Source organism: Orcinus orca, chromosome 1 (genome assembly GCF_937001465.1).
Source record: "Orcinus orca chromosome 1, mOrcOrc1.1, whole genome shotgun sequence".
Lineage (NCBI taxonomy): Eukaryota > Metazoa > Chordata > Mammalia > Artiodactyla > Delphinidae > Orcinus > Orcinus orca.
The window spans coordinates 55,034,304-55,055,398 of NC_064559.1; the positions used below are offsets into that span (position 1 = coordinate 55,034,304).

The following is a 21,095-nucleotide window of genomic DNA, read 5'->3' on the forward strand; positions in this document are numbered from 1 at the left end:
GTATCTTTTGACTTTTATTTTAATAAGTTAGTGTTTAAACTTTTTTTGTATTAAAAACAAATAATTTGGAAGTGGCATGTTGACTTTTACTCGTACAACATTTGGAATGTTTTTGACTTATTAGCCATGCATGTTTGTAGGAGGAGGAAAAGTATTTAGAGACAACATAACTGGTATTCCCTTGAAGTCTCAGCCATAACAAAATTTCCTGTTAAGGATAGGATTTCTGATAACTCTGTCCTTTGACAGACACAGTAATATTTCTCCTTCTGTGGCATGAGGCTGTGAGTATAAATTGAGTTGGGATAGATGAATAGTTGCCATCAATACAGTTATGCTGGATTAGAGTCCGCAGGGCAGATGACATTAGCTGAGACAGCAGTTCAGCTGAAATTGTTGTACAGATAAATCTATTGCATTGCTACATAGTCATACTGTATTGGAGGGAGCATTTGCCGAATTGTGCAATAGTCAATGACATTTAATCAAATTCCTTTAAAAAATTTATAAAATTAAGGAAGGATTTAAAACTATAATGAAAACTGAGCATTTAAAAGTGTATTTTTATGGGAAGTATTCTTAATGTGTCCTTATTTTCCTTATTTATTATCAGCTTAGCAAAGATTCTTACTATATTATTAACTAACCATATATTTTTTGGTAAAAGGATATCACAGTTAATCTATGCAGTAGAGTATGTCATGTAGGTATTTGTATGCATTTAGTAAATGCTTGAAATATGCAGAGTACTAGCATATCATTTTAGCCACTTACAAGATGCTTTGGGCAAGTTACTTCAACTCTAGTCCTCAGTTTTCTCACGTGTAAAATGTGGATAAATTAATACCTATCTCATAAGTTATGATGAGAATTAAATGAGTTAATATGTGCAGTGGTTATAGTTAGTGAGTGGTCAATGAATGTTTATTATTATTATATAATTAGTTGAAGATCAATAAGAATTCTTTTGTATTCTCTAATTTTATGAATAAGCTTCTAGAAAGATGCTTAACTCATTGAGAAATAATGTATGTGATGATTCATTTTACTCTTAATTCCATTAGGTCACTTAGTATTCTTGCTGATTATGTAGCAACTTTTTTAGGACTCCAAGTTGAGGTCTATAAAGGTGAATAAAGCCTTGTGCTCTGCTTTGAAGTAGCTTATTTTGAAACTTCTATTAAAAAGTCAGTAAGAGGGGTGAATTTCCTAAGTAACTTGAATTGGAGAGATTTTTAGTTTTTCCCTTGTTTGTTTGTGGTTCATAAATCAGAGAGATCATATCTGATTGGGAGATTAGAAATGGATTGGGGGAAACCTAATGATTATTCAAAGATTCCATTCTTATGTGTATTTTATCCTTTTGTCATCACCTCTTCCTTAATCGCTTCAGTAATTCAGCTTGTGTACTCATTTATTTATTAAATAACTTTAAAAATTATGAAATCCTATCATCCCCACAGTATGGTAGGAAGGGAAATAGCTAGAATTTATGAAAAGATTTATTGGCAATTCTCTTTTGATGTATTTTTAATATGCCAAACTATTGAATCTTCCCTCACTACTTTTACAGTATTACTTGTTAGCCTTGACAGTTGGGTGTGTCGTTTGTAATATGGTTACTAAAGCCAAATTGAAAAACATGTCAAGTTACTAGGAACACAAGAACCATCTATGGTTCAGAATTGTGTAGCTGTGCACAGTTCTCCACCACTTGTAATTTTATATGCCTTGATAATGACTTAATCTGGACATAAGGTCTAGTACAATTTGAGGGCATTTCAAGTAGATCTATTATCCTTGTAGACAGAATCACTTTAGAAATAGAAAAAAACAAATTCTGAAATGTTGTCACTGTAAACATCACAAGGGTAGGTAAATAGTCTTATTGACCCACGTATGTACTTTTTCCCTTAGTATTGAATTTGACCGGGATTGTGACTACTTTGCAATTGCTGGGGTTACAAAGAAGATTAAAGTCTATGAATATGGCACAGTCATTCAGGATGCGGTGGATATTCATTACCCTGAAAATGAAATGACCTGCAATTCCAAAATCAGGTATTTACATTATTTCCGTGGCCTAATGCAGTGTGTATATAACAGTTAGTATCTATAATTAGTATGAGTTTGTTATGGTACCTTTTCGTGAGACTCCTTACTCATTCATGGTGAACACTTTAATTGTATACAGAGGATACGTCAGAATATCTTTTTTATAGACATGGGTTGCTTTTTCCCTGTGGGGGTTAGTAGTTAGTGTTTTTCTGTTTGCCAAATGAAAATCCTCTTTCTTTCACTTAATCAAATAAAGGTCTTTATTGTAGATGGCCTTTCATGGGGTATTTTTTTTTAACATCTTTATTGGAGTATAATTGCTTTACACTGGTGTGTTAGTTTCTGCTTTATAACACAGTGAATCAGTTATACATATACATATGTTCCCATATCTCTTCCCTCTTGTGTCTCCCTCCCTCCCACCCTCCCTATCCCACCCCTCTAGGTGGTCACAGAGCACCAAGCTGATCTCCCTGTGCTATGTGGCTGCTTCCCACTAGCTATCTATTTTACGTTTGGTAGTGTATATATGTCCATGCCACTCTCCCGCTTTGTCACAGCTTACCCTTCCCACTCCCCATATCCTCAAGTCCGTTCTCTAGTAGGTCTGTGTCTTTATTCCCGTCCTACCCCTAGGTTCTTCGTGACCTTTTTTTTTTATTCCTTAGGTTACATATATATGTGTTAGCATATGGTATTTGTTTTTGTCTTTCTGACTTACTTCACTCTGTATGACAGACTCTAGGTCCACCCACCTCACTACAAATATCTCAATTTTGTTTCTTTTTATGGCTGAGTAATATTCCATTGTATATATGTGCCACATCTTTATCCATTCATCCGATGATGGACACTTAGGTTGCTTCCATGTCCTGGCTATTGTAAATAGAGCTGCAATGAACATTTTGGTACATGACTCTTTTTGAATTATGGTTTTTCAGGGTATATGCCCAGTAGTGGGATTGCTGGGTCGTATGGTAGTTCTATTTGTAGTTTTTTAAGGAAACTCCATACTGTTCTCCATAGTGGCTGTATCAATTTATATTCCCACCAACAGTTCAGAAGGGTTCCCTTTTCTCCACACCCTCTCCAGCATGCATTTCTAGATTTTTTGATGATGGCCATTCTGACCGGTGTGAGATGATATCTCATTGTAGTTTTGATTTGCATTTCTCTAATGATTAATGATGTTGAACATTCTCTTTCATGTGTTTGTTGGCAATCTGTATATCTTCTTTGGAGAAATGTCTATTTAGGTCTTCTGCCCATAGCCCAATGAATAGTGTCTCAGAGTTAAGAATTTTTCCTCTAGTATGCGTATATCTAAACATTATAATTGTTTACAGTTTTAAGAATTCTTTTCAGAAGAACATTTTGCTTCTTTTCATGAGGGCATAGTATTTAAGTTTCATGTATTAGGGATTAGAGTTCATAATTAGTGCTTTTTAAACCCTGAGTACTGTTAAGGCTGCAGAAACTGGACCCTACTTCTGATCTCCACCCCCGCCCCATGCCCCACCCCCAAATCTTGGAGGAATCCTAGAATCTGTATTTTTAAAACAAGCTTCCCTGTTTTCATAGGCACTGGCTTAAAAGGGAGTGATGTAAGGAAATCACTTAATAATAAATTTATTTAGAACTTTCAACATTTTCCAGTCATCCTTGTACCTTTTTTATCTGGATGTATGACACATATAGTCAGTGTGTATATGTATTCATTTTAATAATGTTAATAATGTAGCAAGTATTGTAGTCTTTATTTGTTATAGCTTTCTTTTTTGTTTTCTAATTCATTCATAAAAATGGTAGGCTGATAGTGCTCATTCATCAGTGGTGCTCATCATTGAGAATCTGTTATATTTATTAGTTTATATACTTTATTCCTAAGTGAAAAGAATACAACGTGAGTAAGACATAACTTTATTGAATTCTAATGTGGCAGGCATTGTCCTAAGTGCTTTGTCTTAAGCTGACCGTTGTTGCCCCATTTTATACACAAGGAAGCTGAAGCACAAAAAGGTTCATTAACTTGCTTAAGATTGCACAGCTGTTCTCTGGAGGAGCCAGAATTCAAACAGAAGTAGTTTGGTTCCAGAATCTGTGCTTCTAACCATTTCATGCTACTCATTTATAAAATAGGGGCTCTAATACTAATATGTATTTCATAGGATTGTACTTTAAGTAAATCCACATAATGCACTCAGCACAGTACTTGGCCCACATCAAGTAAATGTTACTATAATGAAAATATGGATTAGAGGGTTTACCTTTTCTGTCTTGACATATGTAAAAATTATGGCAGTACTCTATGCATCTTGGAATAAAGAGAAGGAAACAGTTCAAGGCTGGAAACTATGGGCTTGGGGCTGAAAGGATCAATATGTAAGCTTGCCTAAAACCAATTTGGAACACACCAATTGTGAAAGTGAACTAAATTACCCAAAGCCGCAGCTAGTAAGTTGCAGATCTGGAATTTAAGCTCAGGTCTATCTAAATCCAAGGCTCTTAACTGTTTCATATAATTTCTCCCAGAAATTCTAACAAGTATACTTAAAGTTGCAAATGAACTCTTCCAACCCCTAAAATTTAGCATGAATGCAACTAGTAGAGAGCAAAAAAGCTTTGTGTTCAAATGCTTGGAAATCACCTAGGTTAATTGCTTTGCTTTCTAGGTGACTTTTTTCTATAATATACATTAGCTTTACTGTATGCATGATGTGCATATGTGTCTAACCAAAAGAGTGTATTTTTAGATGTCGCATTCTCAGTTTTGAAACATTTGAGAATAGCTGAAACCATAAATGTTAAAAGTTTAATTCTAACTGTTAAATGCATTTAATTGAAATTTCAGTCATACACTTACATTAGTTAAGATTTGGGTGTAAATACAGAAATCCAATTCAAACCAGTTTATTGGTTTATATGATTGGGCACAGCTGGATGCAGGGGCCTAAACAGTCTGATTAGGTCTGTCATTCTGCCATGGCATGTTATTGCCCCCTTGGCCTCTATTATCTTCACTTACAGACGTGCTTTTCTCATGTATCAAGGATGGCCAGTAGCAACTTTAGGCTCATCATATCCATCTTCCAGCTCGTGACGAGCATGAAAAGTGGTTACAGGTCATAACTTGGTAGTTTCAGTTGAAAAATCTGGGAATTATTTGATACCTTTCTTCCCATATGTATTGTGGGCAGAATAATGATTGTGAACTCATGTAAACCATTTTGAACGGTTTCTAATCTTTCTGAACACATCAAAATTCTTTGTACCCATTGTTACTTATTTTTATGTAAAATGAGGCTTAACAGTATTCCTTTCTTTCAGCTGTATCAGTTGGAGTAGTTACCATAAGAACCTGTTAGCCAGCAGTGATTATGAAGGCACCGTCATCCTATGGGATGGATTCACAGGACAGAGGTCAAAGGTCTATCAGGTAAATAAGGTTACTAGTTACTTGTTTTAAGTATCACATTTTCACTTTTAATAATTGAAGAGCTTCATGTGTTTTATAGTTACAAATTTAAAGTCATTATTTAGCATTTTCTGTACCTATGTAATTCCAAGGAGATGCTTCTCTGAAGCATCTCTTCAGACTTCTTGCATTTGTAGAATGTATTAAATGAATTTCCAAAAGCAGTAATTTTGTAAATGTGTATATAAAAAGTTTAGGAACTACTTTGCATCTCATTTGTTTTCATAACCAGTTCTTTTCCCTCCCACCATAGTGATAAATTGGTATCAAGTTTGTTTGTTTGTTTTGCTTTATTTATTTTAAGATCTATATTCTGTTTGAGACTACTTTGTCTTCCTTCTCCATCCAGGAGCATGAGAAAAGGTGTTGGAGTGTTGACTTTAATTTGATGGATCCTAAACTCTTGGCTTCGGGTTCTGATGATGCAAAAGGTACTATTTGAGTTCCCTCCCCCAACTTAATTCCTTTTACTGACAGAGATGCAGATATTTATTGAAACTCATAACAATCCTTTGTGATTACTGATTATTCTAAACATAATCTACTAAGCACAAAAATCTATATTTCTTGGAGTGAAAGAAAAATGAATATGCTGCATCTTCATTAGGATAATGTTTTCTGGGTTCATGCCACACTGTGACATTTTTATAACCAGTTCCTTTATATATACCATGAAATGAACTTCAGACATCTCTGTATTTTGAATTATATTAAATTCTGACTGCATACCAAAATCTTTTAATGAAGTTTATCATGTTTCAAGGCAAAAATTCTACATCTCTTTCTGCCAATTTTTTTTTAAAATATAAATTTATTTATTTATTTTTGGCTGTGTTGGGTCTTCGTTGCTGTGTGCGGGCTTTCTCTAGTTGTGGTGAGCGGGGGCTACTCTTCGTTGTGGTGCACGGGCTTCTCATTGTCATAGCTTCTCTTGTTGCGGAGCACGGGCTCTAGACGCGCGGGCTTCATTAGTTGTGGCACGTGGGTTCAGTAGTTGTGGCTTGCGGGCTCTAGAGCACAGGCTCAGTAGTTGTGGTGCATGGGCTTAGTTGCTCCATGGCATGTGGGATCTTCGTGGACCAAGGCTCAAATCCGTGTCCCCTGCATTGGCAGGCAGATTCTTAACCACTGCTCCACCAGGGAAGCCCTCTTTCTGCCAATTTAATTTACCTCTCTTCTATTTTTTTTTTTTTTTTTTTTGGTATATCCATCTTTACTATTCATTCTTTTCTGTTAACCTTACTGTCTTGTTTTGGCCTGGTTCTTCTCATCATTATATTTATAAAGCCCTGTTAACAGGTTTCCTTTATCTTAATAGCCTTAATTTCTTTGCCCTTTCCTTCTTTTCAACATGTAACTTGCAGACTAGTGGATAGATAGGCAAGGGTGGCTCTACCATTGAAAACTTTATTTCACAATGATAGAGCTGTCCTATTCTGTAAAAGGGAAATGACATGACTGGCTTGACCCCAAAAAAGTTTTAGATCAGAAAGTAGCAAGTTGTTTACCCACAGTATATATAGATAGTAATACTTCGCTTCGCAATTGCTTTAAGAAATTATCTTCGAATTTCTGAATTATTTAGAGAATTGTGCTACAATTGACATTTTTATGTTGGAATACAAAGCTACATTAATTAAACTTTTTTTTAAAAAAATAATGTAGTGGGGTAGCCTTTATTGAGAATACTTGTGTACTTCCTCAGGAAAATAGAAGTAATTTAAGTAGGAAGAGCAATTTAAGTAGGAAGAGATTTTTTTTTTAATTACTTACTGATTTTATTTTTTTTAATTTATTTTTGGCTGCATTGGGTCTTCGTTGTGGCAAGCAGGGGCTACTCTTCGTTGCGATGCGTGTGCTTCTCATTGCAGTGGCTTCTCTTCTTGCGGAGCATGGGCTCTAGGCGCATGGGCTTCAGTAGTTGTGGCACGTGGTCTCAGTAGTTGTGGCACATGGGGTTAGTTGCTCCGCGGCATGTGGGATCTTCCCAGAGCAGGGATTGAACCCGTGTCCCCTGCATTGGCAGGCAGGTTCTTAACCACTGCGCCACAAGGGAAGTCCCTTGATTTTAAATTGTATTAAGATACACATAAAATAAACCATTTTAACCATTTTAAAGTATACTGCTCAGTGGCATTAAGTACCTTCACATTGTTGTGCATCCTTCACCACTGTCAATCCATAGAACTTTTTTTGTATTGCAAACCTGAAACTCTGTGTCAGAAGCTGTTTGTGTTTTACTGAAACAGTAACTCCCCATTCCCCCTTCACCAGCCCCTGGCAATCACTTTTCTAATTTCTGTTTCTTGTGACTGGTTTATTTCACTTAGCATAATGTCTTTTAGGTTCATCCATGTTGTAGCATGTGTTAGAATTTTGTTCTTTTATAAGACCGAAAAATAATCTATTGTATGAATATACCACATTTTGTTTCATTCGTTGATGAATAGACACTTGGTTGCTTCCCCTTTCTGGCTATTGTGAATAATGCTGCTATGAACATGAATGGCAAAATATCTCTTCATATCCCTGCTTTAAGTTCTTCTGGGTATATACTCAGAAATGGAATTGCTGGATCATATGATACATACTTAATTTTTTTAGGAACTGCCATTCTGTTTCCCACAATGGCTGCACCATTTTATATTCCCACCAATAGTACCCAGCTATTTCCATTTCTCCACATCCTTGCCAATACCTGTTCTTTTATTTTTCCTTTTTTTTTTAAATAATGATTTTAATGGGTATGAAGTGGTATCTTACTGTGGTTTTGCTTTGCTGGCATTTCCCCAGTGATAGTGATGTTGAACATTTTTTCATGTGCTTATTAGCCATTTGTATATCTTCTGAGGAGAAAGGTTTATTCAAGTCCTATGCCAATTTTTTAATTGCGTTTTGTTGTTATTGAGTTTTGGAGTTCTCTATGTATTCTGAATATTAATCCCTTATCATGATTATCAAATATCCATTATATATGATTTATTAATATGTGCTTTGATGCACACAATTTTTTCATATTGATGAATTCCAAATTGCCTATTTTTTTCTTTTGTTGCCTGTGCCTTTCGTGTCATATTCAAGAAGTCATTGCCAAATCCAATGTAATAAAGCTTATGGCCTATTTTTCCGTCTAACAGTTTTATGGTTTTAGCTCTTACATTTGTGGCTTTGATCCATTTTGAGTTCACTTTTGTATATGGTGTAAAGTAAGGGTCTGACTTCATTTTTTACATGTGAAGTTTTCCCAGAACCACTTGTTGAAAAGATTGTCCTTTCTCCATTGAAAAGTCTTAGCACCCTAGTTAAAAATCATTTTATCATATCTCTGAGGGCTTCTTTTTGGACTCTGTTCTTTTCCACTGGTCTATATATTTGTCATTATGCCACTACCATACTGTTTTGATTACTGTAGCTTTGTTTTGAAATCAGGAAGTGAGTCTTCCATTATTTTTTCTTCTTTTTCAGGATTGTTTTGGCTATTTTAGATCTATTAAGATTCCACATAAATCTTAGGATGGATTTCATTCTATTGCTGCAAAAAAAAACTTCATTGAGATTTTGTTACAGATTTGCATTGAGGCTTATCGATTTAATTGATCTTTTCAAACCAGCTTTTGGTTTCATTGGTTTTCTCTATTGACTTCCTGATTTTAATTTATTGACTTTTGCTCTAATTTTTGTTACTTCCCTTCTGCTTACTTTAGATTTAATTTGTGCTTCTATTTCTAGTTTCCTAAATTGGAAGCTCAGATTATTGATTTTGCATCTTTTTTCTTTGCTTAATATGTGCATTCAGTGCTATAAATTTTCCTCTGAGTGCTGCATCCCACAGATTTTGATAAGTTATATCTTCATTCTCATTTAGTTCAAAATATTCTTAAATTTCACTTGAGGTTTTTTATTTGACTTATGTATTACTTAGAAGCATGTTGTTTGATCTCCAAGTATAATTCCATTGTGGTCTAAGAAATACATTGTATGATTTCCATTCTTTTAAATTTGTTAAGGTGTGTTTTATGGCTCAGAATGGATGAATGTTGCATGTGACTTTGAGAAGAATGTGTATCCCACTGTTGTTGGATAAAGTAATATGTAGATATCAATTATATTCAGTTGATTTATGGTGCTGTTGAGTTCAATCTGTCCTTACTGATTTTCTGCTTGCTGTATCTGTCCATTTCTGATAGAAGGGTGTGACATTTTTTAGATTTTACATTAATCTGTGTATTACTTCTTTTACTATACCACATTGTCTTGATTTGTAGCTTAAGTCTTGAAATCATTTAGTGTGAATCCTTCATCTTTGTTCTTGAAAATGATTTTAGCTCTTTACTTTCTCTGCTTTCCCATAAACAGTTTAGAATCAAGTTGCCAGTACCTACAGAAAATCCTGCTGGAATTTTGATTGAGATAGTATTGAATCTATAGATTAATATGGGATGAATTGATATCTTAATGCATTGAGACTTCCATTCAATGAACGTGGTTTATCTCTTCATAATTAGTCCTTTCTGGATTTCTCTTATCATAGTTTTATTGTTATATAGTTTTTGAATGCAGATCTTGCACATTATTACAACTAAATAGTTTAATATTTGGTGCTATTGAAAATGGTATTTAAAATATTAATATCCATTCATTTTTTACTAGTTTATAGAAAAACAATTGATTTTTTAAATATAAATTACATTTCAACAACCTTGCTAAAGCACTCTTTACTTTTTTTTTTTTTTACATCTTTATTGGAGTATAATTGCTTTACAATGGTGTGTTAGTTTCTGCTTTATAACAAAGTGAATCAGTTATACATATACATATGTTCCCATATCTCTTCCCTCTGCATCTCCCTCCCTCCCAACCCCCCTCTCCCACCCATCTAGGTGGTCACAAAGCACCGAGCTGATCTCCCTGTGCTATGCGGCTGCTTCCCACTAGCTATCTATTTTACGTTTGGTAGCGTATATATGTCCATGCCACTCTCTCACTTTTGACTGCACTCTTTACTTTTAAGAGATTATGTGTGGCGATTCCTTGGGCCAATCATGTTGGCAAACAGAAACATTAATACCTTTTCATTTTCAACATGTGTGCCTTTCTCTTTTTTTGCTTGCTTTATTGTACTTGCAGGAACTTCCAGAACAAGAGTGGTGACAGCAAATATCCTTGCCTTGTTCCTGATCTTATGCGGAAAGCTTATAGTCTTTCATCATCAATATGATGTTAGATTTAGGTTTTGCATTAGGCATTTTTTTGTGTCAAGTTAAGGAAGTTCTGTTCTAGTTTGCTGAGAATTTTTTATCATGAATGGATGTTGAATTTTGTCATGCTTTTTCTGTATCTATTGAGATGATTCTATTGTTTTTCAGTATCATGAACTATAATGATCTGGTTTTTTCTAATTAATTAATTTTATTTTATTTATTTTGACTGTATTGGGTCTTTGTTGCTGTGCGCGGGCTTTCTCTAGTTGCGGCAAAGGAGGGCTACTCTTCATTGCAGTGCGCAGGCTTTTCATTGCAGTGGCTTGTCTTGTTGCAGAGAATGGGCTCTAGGCACGCGGGCTTCAGTAGCTGTGGCTCGTGGGCTCAGTAGTTATGGCGCGCAGGCTCAGTAGTTGTGGCGCACGGGCTTAGTTGCTCTGCTGCATGTGGGATCTTCCTGGACCAGAGCTCAAATCCGTTCCCCCTGTATTGGCAGGCAGTTTCTTAACCACTGCGCCACCAGGGAAGCCCTGTAATGATCTGTTTTCAAATCTTGAGGTAGCCTTACATTTCCAGGAAAAACCTCATCTTGGTCATGATGTATTATCTGTCTTTTCTATATTGTTAGATTTGATTTGCTAATTTTTTTGGGGGGAATTTTTACATCTATGTTTATGAGGGTTATTTTTCTATTCTTGTAATGTCTTTTTGTATGAGGATAATGCTGGCCTCCTAAAATGATTTTCCTTTTTCTGTGTGTGTACCCCTGGGTGGGGTGGGTGGAGGGAAGTGATTATTTAGAATTGTTACTGTTTAACTCTTAAATGTTTGGTAGAATTTGTTATTGAAGCTTTCTGTCCTGGAGTTTTCTTTGTTTGAAGGTTTTAACTAAGAACTTAATTTCTTCAGTAGATTTAGAACTGTTCAATTAATCTATTTCTTTTTGAGCGAGTTTTGATAGTTTGTATCTTTCAGGAATTGGTATTTTGTGTCCTTTCTTTTTTTTATTATTTATGTACTTAGATCAGTGTGATGTTAGGTTTATCAATCTTATTGATCTTTTCAAATATCTAACTAATTTTATTGGGTTTTCTCTTTTCAATTTCATTGATGTTTGTCCATTTTTTCTTCTTGCTTTGGGTTTAATTTCTTCTTTTTCTAGGTTGTTACAGTTGAAGTTTATGTCATTGATTTGAGCATTTATCTTTTCTAATATAAATATTTTTTGTTATACATTTCCCTTTAAGCACTACTTTAGCTGATCCCACAGATTTTCATATAATGTGTTTTTCATTCAATTTAAGATTACATCTGTGACTTCCCCAGTGGTCCAATGGTTAAGACTCCGTGCTTCCACTGCAGGGGGCACAGGTTTGATCCTTGGTCAGAGAACCACATGCCATGCGGCACAGCCAAAAAATAAATAAATAATATAAAAATAAATAAATAAAATTACATCTAATATCCCTTGTGATTGTCTTGCTTGGCTAAGAATTATTTTAAAATATTTTAACATTTTCCATCTTTTTAAAAAAATGTCAGAGCTCTTACTGTTACGGATTTATAGCTTAATTCTTTTAAAATTACAGAACATATTTTTATATAATTTTAATCCTTTTAAATTTGTTATGATTTGTGGCCCAGAATACAGTCTACCTTGGTAAATATTCCAAGTGCATCGAAAAAATCTATACTCTGCTGTTTGATGGAGTGTTCTATAAGTGTCAGATCAATCTTCTTGATAATATTTTTTTGGTTTTCTATTTCCCCCCTTTTTTGGTCTCCTTGTTTTATTAATTATGAAACAGGAGTGTTGAAATCTAGTTTTATTTCTCTTTTCAGTTATCTTGGGGAGGAGGGTGTTTGCCTCATTTTGGGGGGAAGTTCTATTGTTAGGGTCAGGAACATTTAGAAATCTTATATTTTCTTGGTGAACTGACCCTTTTATCAGTATTTAGTGTCACTCTTCATCCCTATTGATATTCTTTCTTCTGAAACTGCTTTGTTAGATATTCATCAAACCAGTAATTTCATTCTTTTCTCTTTTGGGATTCCAACTGCATGAATGTTAAACCTTTTTATTTTGTCTTATAGGTCCCTGAGACTCTGTCCTTTTCTTGTCAATATTTTTTCCTTTCTTCAGATTGAGTAATTTGTCTTCTGTCTTCTCATTCACTAACTTTTATGTGTCCATCTCCCTTTTGCTATGAATTTACCTCAGTGAATCTTTTATGTAAATTACTGTAATTGTTTTAAAATTTTCTATTTTGTTCTTTTTCACAGTTTCCATATCTCTCTGAGTACATCTATCTTTCCATTAATTTTAAATGTTTATTGCTTTTACCCCATGGAACATAGTTACAATAGTTGCTTTAACATCTGTTTTATAGCATTGCTCTGTTGATTGCATCTTCCTTTGAAAATTCTTCACATTTTCCTGGATTTTTGTATGTTGAGTTATTTTGAGGTTATATGTTAAGCATTTTGAATATTATTTTGTACAACTCTGGGTACTGTTCAGATTTTCTGGAGAGTGCTTTGTTTTGTTTTTTTAAATCGGGTAACCAGTTGGTTTAGATTTTGACTGTGAGTTCTATCTTGCCTATGTGAGTGCTTGTTTTACTGTCAGGTCAGTTTTCAAAGCCTTTGCTGTGCTCCATTGGTTTGTCTGATGCATATGCCAGTCAGAGGTTAATCTGGAAATTAGTAGGTCTTTTCAAACGTAGTTCAATGCTCATAGCCTTTGCCATTCTACTTCGTGTCCATCTTGCACATAGAACTCAGAAGTAACTACAAGCATTATGCTGTTCATACACAGAAGTATGGGATCTCCTTTTCCAGTGCTTTCTTTTTGAAGTTTCTCCTGCACACTCTTCATCCCCCAGAGTCTTTTTTACTGAGGGTTTCTCAAGAAAGTAGGGTTTTCTGTACAGAGGAGTTACTCCTTTTTATGGCCGTGGAGATGGAGTTTCTCTTGGTGCATTAGCTTCCCATACTGATGCAGCTCTGTGACTAAAGCCCTCCCTTGGGGAAAAGTTGAAAGAGAAAAAGGATGAAACAAAAGAAAAACAATGAAAATTACTCCCAAACCTCTGGCTTGCAAGAACCCCTTTTATTAGTCTTATGGCCAGATACACAGGGATTTTCCTTAGTTTTTGCTGATTGAGGTACTGACTTTGCCTCTCTATGGCAGAATAGAGGGAGGAGCAAAACAGTATTCTCACCTCCATTGTTGGTCACTTCTTAAGTCTTGAATTTCCTCCCCCGAATGACTGGTTTTCCTTATTATTCACATTCCTCAGAGAGTCACTTTCTGTTTTCTTGATAATTGTCCAGAGTAAACTCACAGTGAGAGAGACTGACAGATTACTCTGTCTTGGTTGGTACTAACATTCCCAAGTGCATTTAAGCCTTTCTCAGAAGTGTTACAGACATACCTCTTTTTATTGCACCTTGCTGATACTATGTTTTTTACAAATTGAGGGTTTATGGTAACCCTGTATAGAGCAAGTCTATTGGTGCCATTTTTCAACAGCTTTTGCTCATTTCATGTCTCTCTGTCACATTTTGGTAATTCTCACAAAATTTCAAACTTATTCAGTGTTTTTGTATGTGTTATGGTGATCTGTTATCAGTGATCTTTGGTGTTTCTATTGTAATTGTTTTGGAGTGCCACACACTGCACCTATATAAGATGGCAAACTTAATCAATAAACGTAGTGTGTGTTCTGATTGCTCCACCCCTGTCCGTTCCTCTGTCTCTCTCCTTCTCCTCAGGCCTCCCTATTCTCTGAGACATAACAATGTTGAAATTAGACCAGTTAATGACCCTCTGTTGGCCTCTAATTGTTCAAGTGAACAGAAGAGTTGCCCATCTCACTTTATTATTTATTTATTTTTTATAAATCGAAGTATAGTTGATTTACAATGTTTGTGTTAATTTCTGCTGTGCAGCAAAGTGATTCAGTTATACATATATATACATGTTTTTCATATTCTTTTCCATTATGGTTTAACTATACTGAATATAGTCCTCTGTGCTATACAGTAGGACCTTGTTGTTTATCCATCCTATATATAATAGCTTACATATGCTAACCGCAACCTCCAACTCCATCCCTCTCCCATTCCCCTCCCTCTTGGCAACCACCAATCTGTTCTCTAAGTCTATGAGTCTGTTTCTGTTTCGTAGGTAAATTCATTTGTGTCATACTTTAGATTCCACATATAAGTGATGTCATATGGTATTTGTCTTTCTCTTTCTCACCTCGCTTAGTATGATGATCTCTAGGTCCATCCATGTTGCTGCAAATGGCATTATTTCATTCTTTTTTATGGCTGAGTAGTATTCCATTGTGTATGTGTGTATATATATATATATATATACACACACACATATATATATATATATATATATATACCACATTTTCTTTATCCATTCCTCTGTTGATGGACATTTAGATTTTATCCATGTCTTGACTGTTGTGAATACTGCTGCTTTGAACATAGGGGTGTATGTATCTTTTTGAATTATAGTTTCATCCAGATATATGCTCAGGAGTGGGATTGCTGGATCATATGGCAACTCTATATTTAGTTTTTTGAGGAACCTCCATACTGTTTTCCATAGTGTCTGCACCAACTTACATTTCCACCAACAGTGTAGGAGGGTTCCCTTTTCTCCACACCCTCTCCAGCATTTGTTATTTGTAGATTTTTTGATGATGGCCATTTGACCACTGTGAGGTGGTACTTCATTGTTGTTTTGATTTCTCTAATAATTAGTTATGATGTTGAGCATCTTTTCATGTGACACATCTAACTTTAAATCAAAAGCTAGAAATGATTAAGGTTAGTGAAGAAGGCATGTTGAGAGTCAAGATAGGCTGAAAGCTAGGCCTCTTGCACCGAACACTTAGCCAAGTTGTGAATGCTAAGGAGAAGTTCTTGAAGGACATTAAAAGTGTTATTCCGGTGAACACATGGATGATAAGAAAATGGAATAGCCTTATTGCTGATATGAAGAAAGTTTTAGTGGTCTGGATAGAAGATCAAATATTCCCTTAAGCCAAAGCCTAATCCAGAGCAAGGCCCTAACTCTCTTCAATTCTATGAAGGCTGAGAGAGGTGAGGAAGTTGCAGAAGAAAAGTTTGAAGCTAGCAGAGGTTGGCTCATGTGGTTTAAGGAAAGAAACTGTCTTTACAACATAAAAGTGCACGGTGAAGCTGCAAGTGCTCATTAGAAGCTGTTGCATAACTGATTCACTTTGTTATAAAGCAGAAACTAACACACCATTGTAAAGCAATTATACTCCAATAAAGATGTTAAAATAAATAAATAAATAAATAAAAAGCTGTTGCAAATTATCCAGAAGATATAGCTAAGATAATGAAGGTGGCTCCACTAAACAACATATTTTCAATGTAGATGAAACAGTATTATATTGAAAGAAGATGCCATCTACGATTTCCATAACTAGAGAAGTCAGTGCCTGGTTTCAGAGCTTTAAAGGACAGGCCGACTCTTGTTGGGGCTAAAGCAGCTGGTAACTTGAAATTGAAGCCAGTGCTCATTTGCCATTTTGAAAATTGTAGGGCCCTTAAGAATTATGCTAAATCCACTCTGCCTGTGCTCCTTAAATGGAACAACAAAGCCTTCATGACAGCACATCTGATTACAACATGGTTTGCTGAATATTTTAAGCCCACTGTTGAGACCTCCTGCTCAGAAAGAAAGATTCCTTTCAAAGTAGTACTGCTCATTGACAATGCTCCTGGTCATCCAAGACCTCTGATGGAGAGAGACAATGAGATTAATGTTGTTTTCATGCCTGCTAATACAACATCCATTCTACAGCCTATAGATCAAGGAGTAATTTCAACTTTCAAATCTTGTTATTTAAGAAATACATTTTGTAAGGCTATATGTGCCATAGATAGTGATTCCTCTGATGAATCTGGGCAAAGTCAATTGAAAACAGAGAAATTGTTCATGAAAGGAAGAGTTAATAGATGGGGCAGACTTCACTGCTGTCTTACTTTAAGAAGTTGCTGCAGCCACCCCAAGCCTTCAGCAACCACCATTCTGATCAGTCAGCAGCCATCAACTTAGAGGCAAAACAGTCTACCAGTAAAAAGACTCAGATGATGGTTGCCATTTTTTAGCAATAAAATATTTTTTAATTAAGGTGTGTAAAATTTTTTTTTTTAGATATAACGCTACTGAACATTTAATAGACTGCAGTATAATATAAACATGGATTTTACATGTACTGGGAAAACAAACATTTTGTGACTCCCTTAATTACAGTACTTGCTTTATTGTGGTGGCCTGGAACAAAACCCTCTATACAGGAATGCCTGTATTTACTGTTTCTTAAATATATTTATCACTCCTTGACTGGTGATTTTACTTATAAAATATAGCCTTTATAATAATTTTATAGTAAGAATATTTTGTAAATTACTTTTAATGTATTTTACACAAAAATATTTAACATTTTTTATATTTGTTGTTTGATCAATTTTTAACCATTATTAACAATGGAAGTTATTTTTTCATTGCATAATTAAATACTCAGTCCTTACAAATGATATTTTTCTGATCTGTATATTTTAACAATAGTTTAATTCCTCATAAATGATGACTGAACTTTTTTCCCCGACAGATCAACCATGTTGATCTAACTTCTCTAAGCCAGTTATAAGATAAAAAGTTAAAAAATAAAAGTAAAAACAGTTTACTTCCAATTATATGTGCACATATTTGCATGTTAAAGAACTGTCAGTACCTAGCAAGGTAATCAGAAAAGAGTTCAATGTGCCATTTTATAAGTTCTTTTGGGAAAATGTATTTTCCTTTTAAAATACATAACCTAAGAGTTATCCAATAAATAATCTTGTTTTTGAAATAGAATAAGCACATTCTTTTGTTTTTTGTTTTTTGCGGTACGTGGGCCTCTCACTGTTGTGGCCTCTCCCGTTGCGGAGCACAGGCCCCAGACGCGCAGGCTCAGCGGCCATGGCTCACGGGCCCAGCCGCTCTGCGGCATGTGGGATCCTCCCAGACCGGGGCATGAACCCGTCCCCTGCATCGGCAGGCGGACTCTCAACCACTGCGCCACCAGGGAAGCCCAGCACATTCTTTAAAGGTTTTTTCCCCTCCATATATGAGTTTGAAGAATTTAGGCTTTAGGACACCCTAAATTTAGCCTGATTTATTCCAAATTTTCATAGTTGTATATGTTAATGTAAAAGTGCTGAATTTGAAATCTTGGTAAATTTCAAAAATTAATTTTACTTAACTCATACTGAATGAAATGCTTCCACTTCTTATCATCAGAGGACTAAAAAATGAACTGCAACATAATAAATAAACAGCATTATGATAACAGTTACATTCCCATAAGTTATAATTCTACTAAGTATAATATCTCCTGGATCCAAAAGAAATTAAAAGGCTTGTGTTGGCCAGCATCCCAGATGGACCCCAGTGATCTTTGGTTTCTATTATTCCCACACTTGTTTAGTTCCCCTGCTTCCCCATTGCTCCAGTCTGCATGATAGCAGAATACTGTAGAAATGAAGGTATGTCCCTTCTGAAATTAGTTTATCTGTCTTCATCATTCTCTTTCCATTCACTTGGTTTGGGAGAAGCTAGCTGTATCATAAGCCCAAATGGTGGGGAACCGAATCCTCACGCCAAGAGCTGTGTTGAGTGAACTTTGAAACGAATTCTTCAGCTCAGCTTTACTGTGACCTCTGAGCCTTGACACGGGGAGCCAAAAGCACCCAGCCAAGCTGCTTGGAGATTCCTGATTCTCAGAAACTATGTGACATAGTAAATTTTGTTGTTTTAAGTTGCTAAGTTTTGGGGCAATTTGCTGTGCAACACTAGCTAACTAATGTGACAAGGCCTGTTTTCTCTTTGATGAAGTTTAAAAGAAAAACTTACGTTTGATAATTAGCATTGTCAAAGTACACATCTTTGTGTTTAATCTTTTACACTTTTTTAGGCTTATCAAATAGTATAGATGTTTATGATAGTTTTGGGTGAAGCAGCATTCTCCCTTTTAATTCATTCTGTTTTCTGTAGGATCTAGACAGTAGTTCAGAAGTGGGTTCAGTAGTACCGGATATGAATCATACTCATACTTGCACATTCTCACTAAAGACAGGCTTTCTTATTGTGTCAAACTCCTGGGCCTGTTTCCTTTATCTTTTACAATGAATTCTTTCTTAGGAAGCTTTGTGCAAATAGATATACAGTGGACCCAGTCTGAAAAGCTCAGAAACATAAATCCTGCACATTGAAATTGGTACTGACATTATTATAGATATGTAATGTGTTCTGTTTTTGGAAAAAATAATTTTGAACAGAAGAACTTAGGGAGTGTTTAACCCAGACTTTAAAGATTTGTAGATGATAAACCTCACCAATCCTCTAGGGTAGTTGGATTTTTTTAAATTCAGGACTTTTTAATGGGACTGAAGATTCAGGTGATACTCAAAAAAACCAGAAAAACAAAAAAACAAAAATCTTTTCTTTACCTATTAACATTAATCAAACTTGTAATAAAACACTTAGTTATAAGTAAAAAATTCATTTCCTAAAGGCAGCTAGATAGTACTCAGAACAAGTTTTTTTTTTTTTAGTCTCCTACATTTTGACATGATTTTCCTAGGAGTCACTATTTTGATTTTTTTCTGAGTGTCACAGGAGACTATATAAATAAGGGCAGTGTGTTTTGTTTGATTTAATTGCTTTAGCTCTTCACCTTGAGGATATTTTCTTTTAAATTCGCCTTTGTTTTTTCTTGCCAAAAGGAATTTTCACAATAAATGTTGAGACTGTAATTTTGTAGTTAAAAGAAATTCTTACTATCAGACTTTTACGGAGAAAGGAACCATAGTTCCTTATTGTGAAGAACATCTCATTTATATTTGTCTTAGACTTTTTTTTTTTTTTGGCCACACCACGCAGCTTGCAGATCTTAGTTCCTCTTAACAGGGATCAAACCCAGGCCCCTGGAGGTGAGAGTGCCAAGTCCTAACCACTGGGCCGCCAGGGAATTCCCAGTCTTAGACATTTTCTTCCGGTACTTTTATTGATTTCTTTCTCCAAAAGATTATACTATTTTACCTTTTGACCTATGATGTTATCTTAGGATATTAAGTTGATTTTAATGTTATTTCATCATATCTGTTATATTAGTTCCCTAGGACTGCCATAGCAGCGTACCACTACATGCCTGGCTCCTACAATAGAAATTTATTCTCTCACAGTACTACAGGCTTAGAAGCCCGGAGTAAGGTATTGGCAGGGCCATTCTCCCTCTGAAGACTCTAGGGAAGAATCCGTCCTTGCTGCCTTCCTAGCTTCTGGTGGTTACGTAGCAATCCTTGGCATTCTTTTACTTGTAGCTGCATTCAATTTCTGCCTCTCTCTACACATCGCCTTCTTCACTCTTTGCTTCTGTAGCCAAGTCTCCCTCGCCTTATAAGGGTATCAGTCATTGGATTTAGGGCCCATCCTATTCCAGTATGACCTCATCTTAACTTGGTTACTTCTGTAAAGACCCTATTTCAAAATAAGTTGACACTCATAGGTACCTACTGTTAGGACTTCAACGTATCTTTTTGTGGAGAACAATTTAATCCACAATACCTGTTCTATTTAATAACTAATAACTTAATAACAGTATTATATTCCTTGTGCATTTTTCTTTTCTATGCTTTATATATTCAGTGTATCTTTATAGTATTTTAAACCTTAGGTATCCTTACAGTTCAGACAGTTATATTAGATTCTAATATCTTATGTGTTGAAAATTATACCCATGGTGGTTACCATTATGTCTTATTTTTAAAATATAAATGATTACTCCATTGAGAAAATTACTTTGAAATAAAAAAGAAGACCTCACTTCTAAGTTAGCTGTTGTTCTGTTAGTTCTGGTTCATTTTTATGACTACTCATATTTAATAGTCATGAAACACTGATATATAACCCTTGTTTGTAAAGGTTCTTAGTGATTAGTAGTGAGGTTATGGGATTAGTAGGTGCTCCATAAACATTTGTTGTGGATTAACTTTGGCTTGCCACACTGTTAGAGTACAGTCCTACCACTTGATATTCTAATCTATAAGTATTATTTGACATGCAGACTTTTAATTACAGCTAGCCATCTCATCTCAGAATTGTGTATCTTAATTGCCTGAACAATTGTATGTTGACTGAAATAGCACAATTCCTATTGGAAAATAACATGAAACAAATCAAACATTTCTATTTAAAACTGTTATTTTTTTATTTTAGTAATGAGTATCTTATGTTTCTCTGGGAAGGCTAATAGATTAAT

General features: G+C 35.1%; 1 protein-coding gene and 1 non-coding gene across 11 annotated transcripts in view; both read left to right on the forward strand.

Annotated features, from left to right (window-relative positions):
* Nucleotides 1-21,095, forward strand: part of COP1 (COP1 E3 ubiquitin ligase) — a 290,627-nt gene that overhangs the window by 163,469 nt on the left and 106,063 nt on the right. For all 10 annotated transcript variants that reach the window (XM_049715673.1, XM_004269788.4, XM_033428138.2 and 7 more), the window contains 3 exons: nt 1,918-2,061; nt 5,386-5,494; nt 5,883-5,964. In XM_049715673.1, the coding sequence (XP_049571630.1) occupies nt 1,918-2,061; nt 5,386-5,494; nt 5,883-5,964 (335 nt within the window). The remainder of the gene's footprint in view (nt 1-1,917; nt 2,062-5,385; nt 5,495-5,882; nt 5,965-21,095) is intronic.
* On the forward strand, nt 17,365-17,447 carry LOC117201322 (small nucleolar SNORD12/SNORD106). The gene has a single exon (XR_004483327.1). It is a non-coding gene; the product is annotated as a small nucleolar SNORD12/SNORD106 (small nucleolar RNA).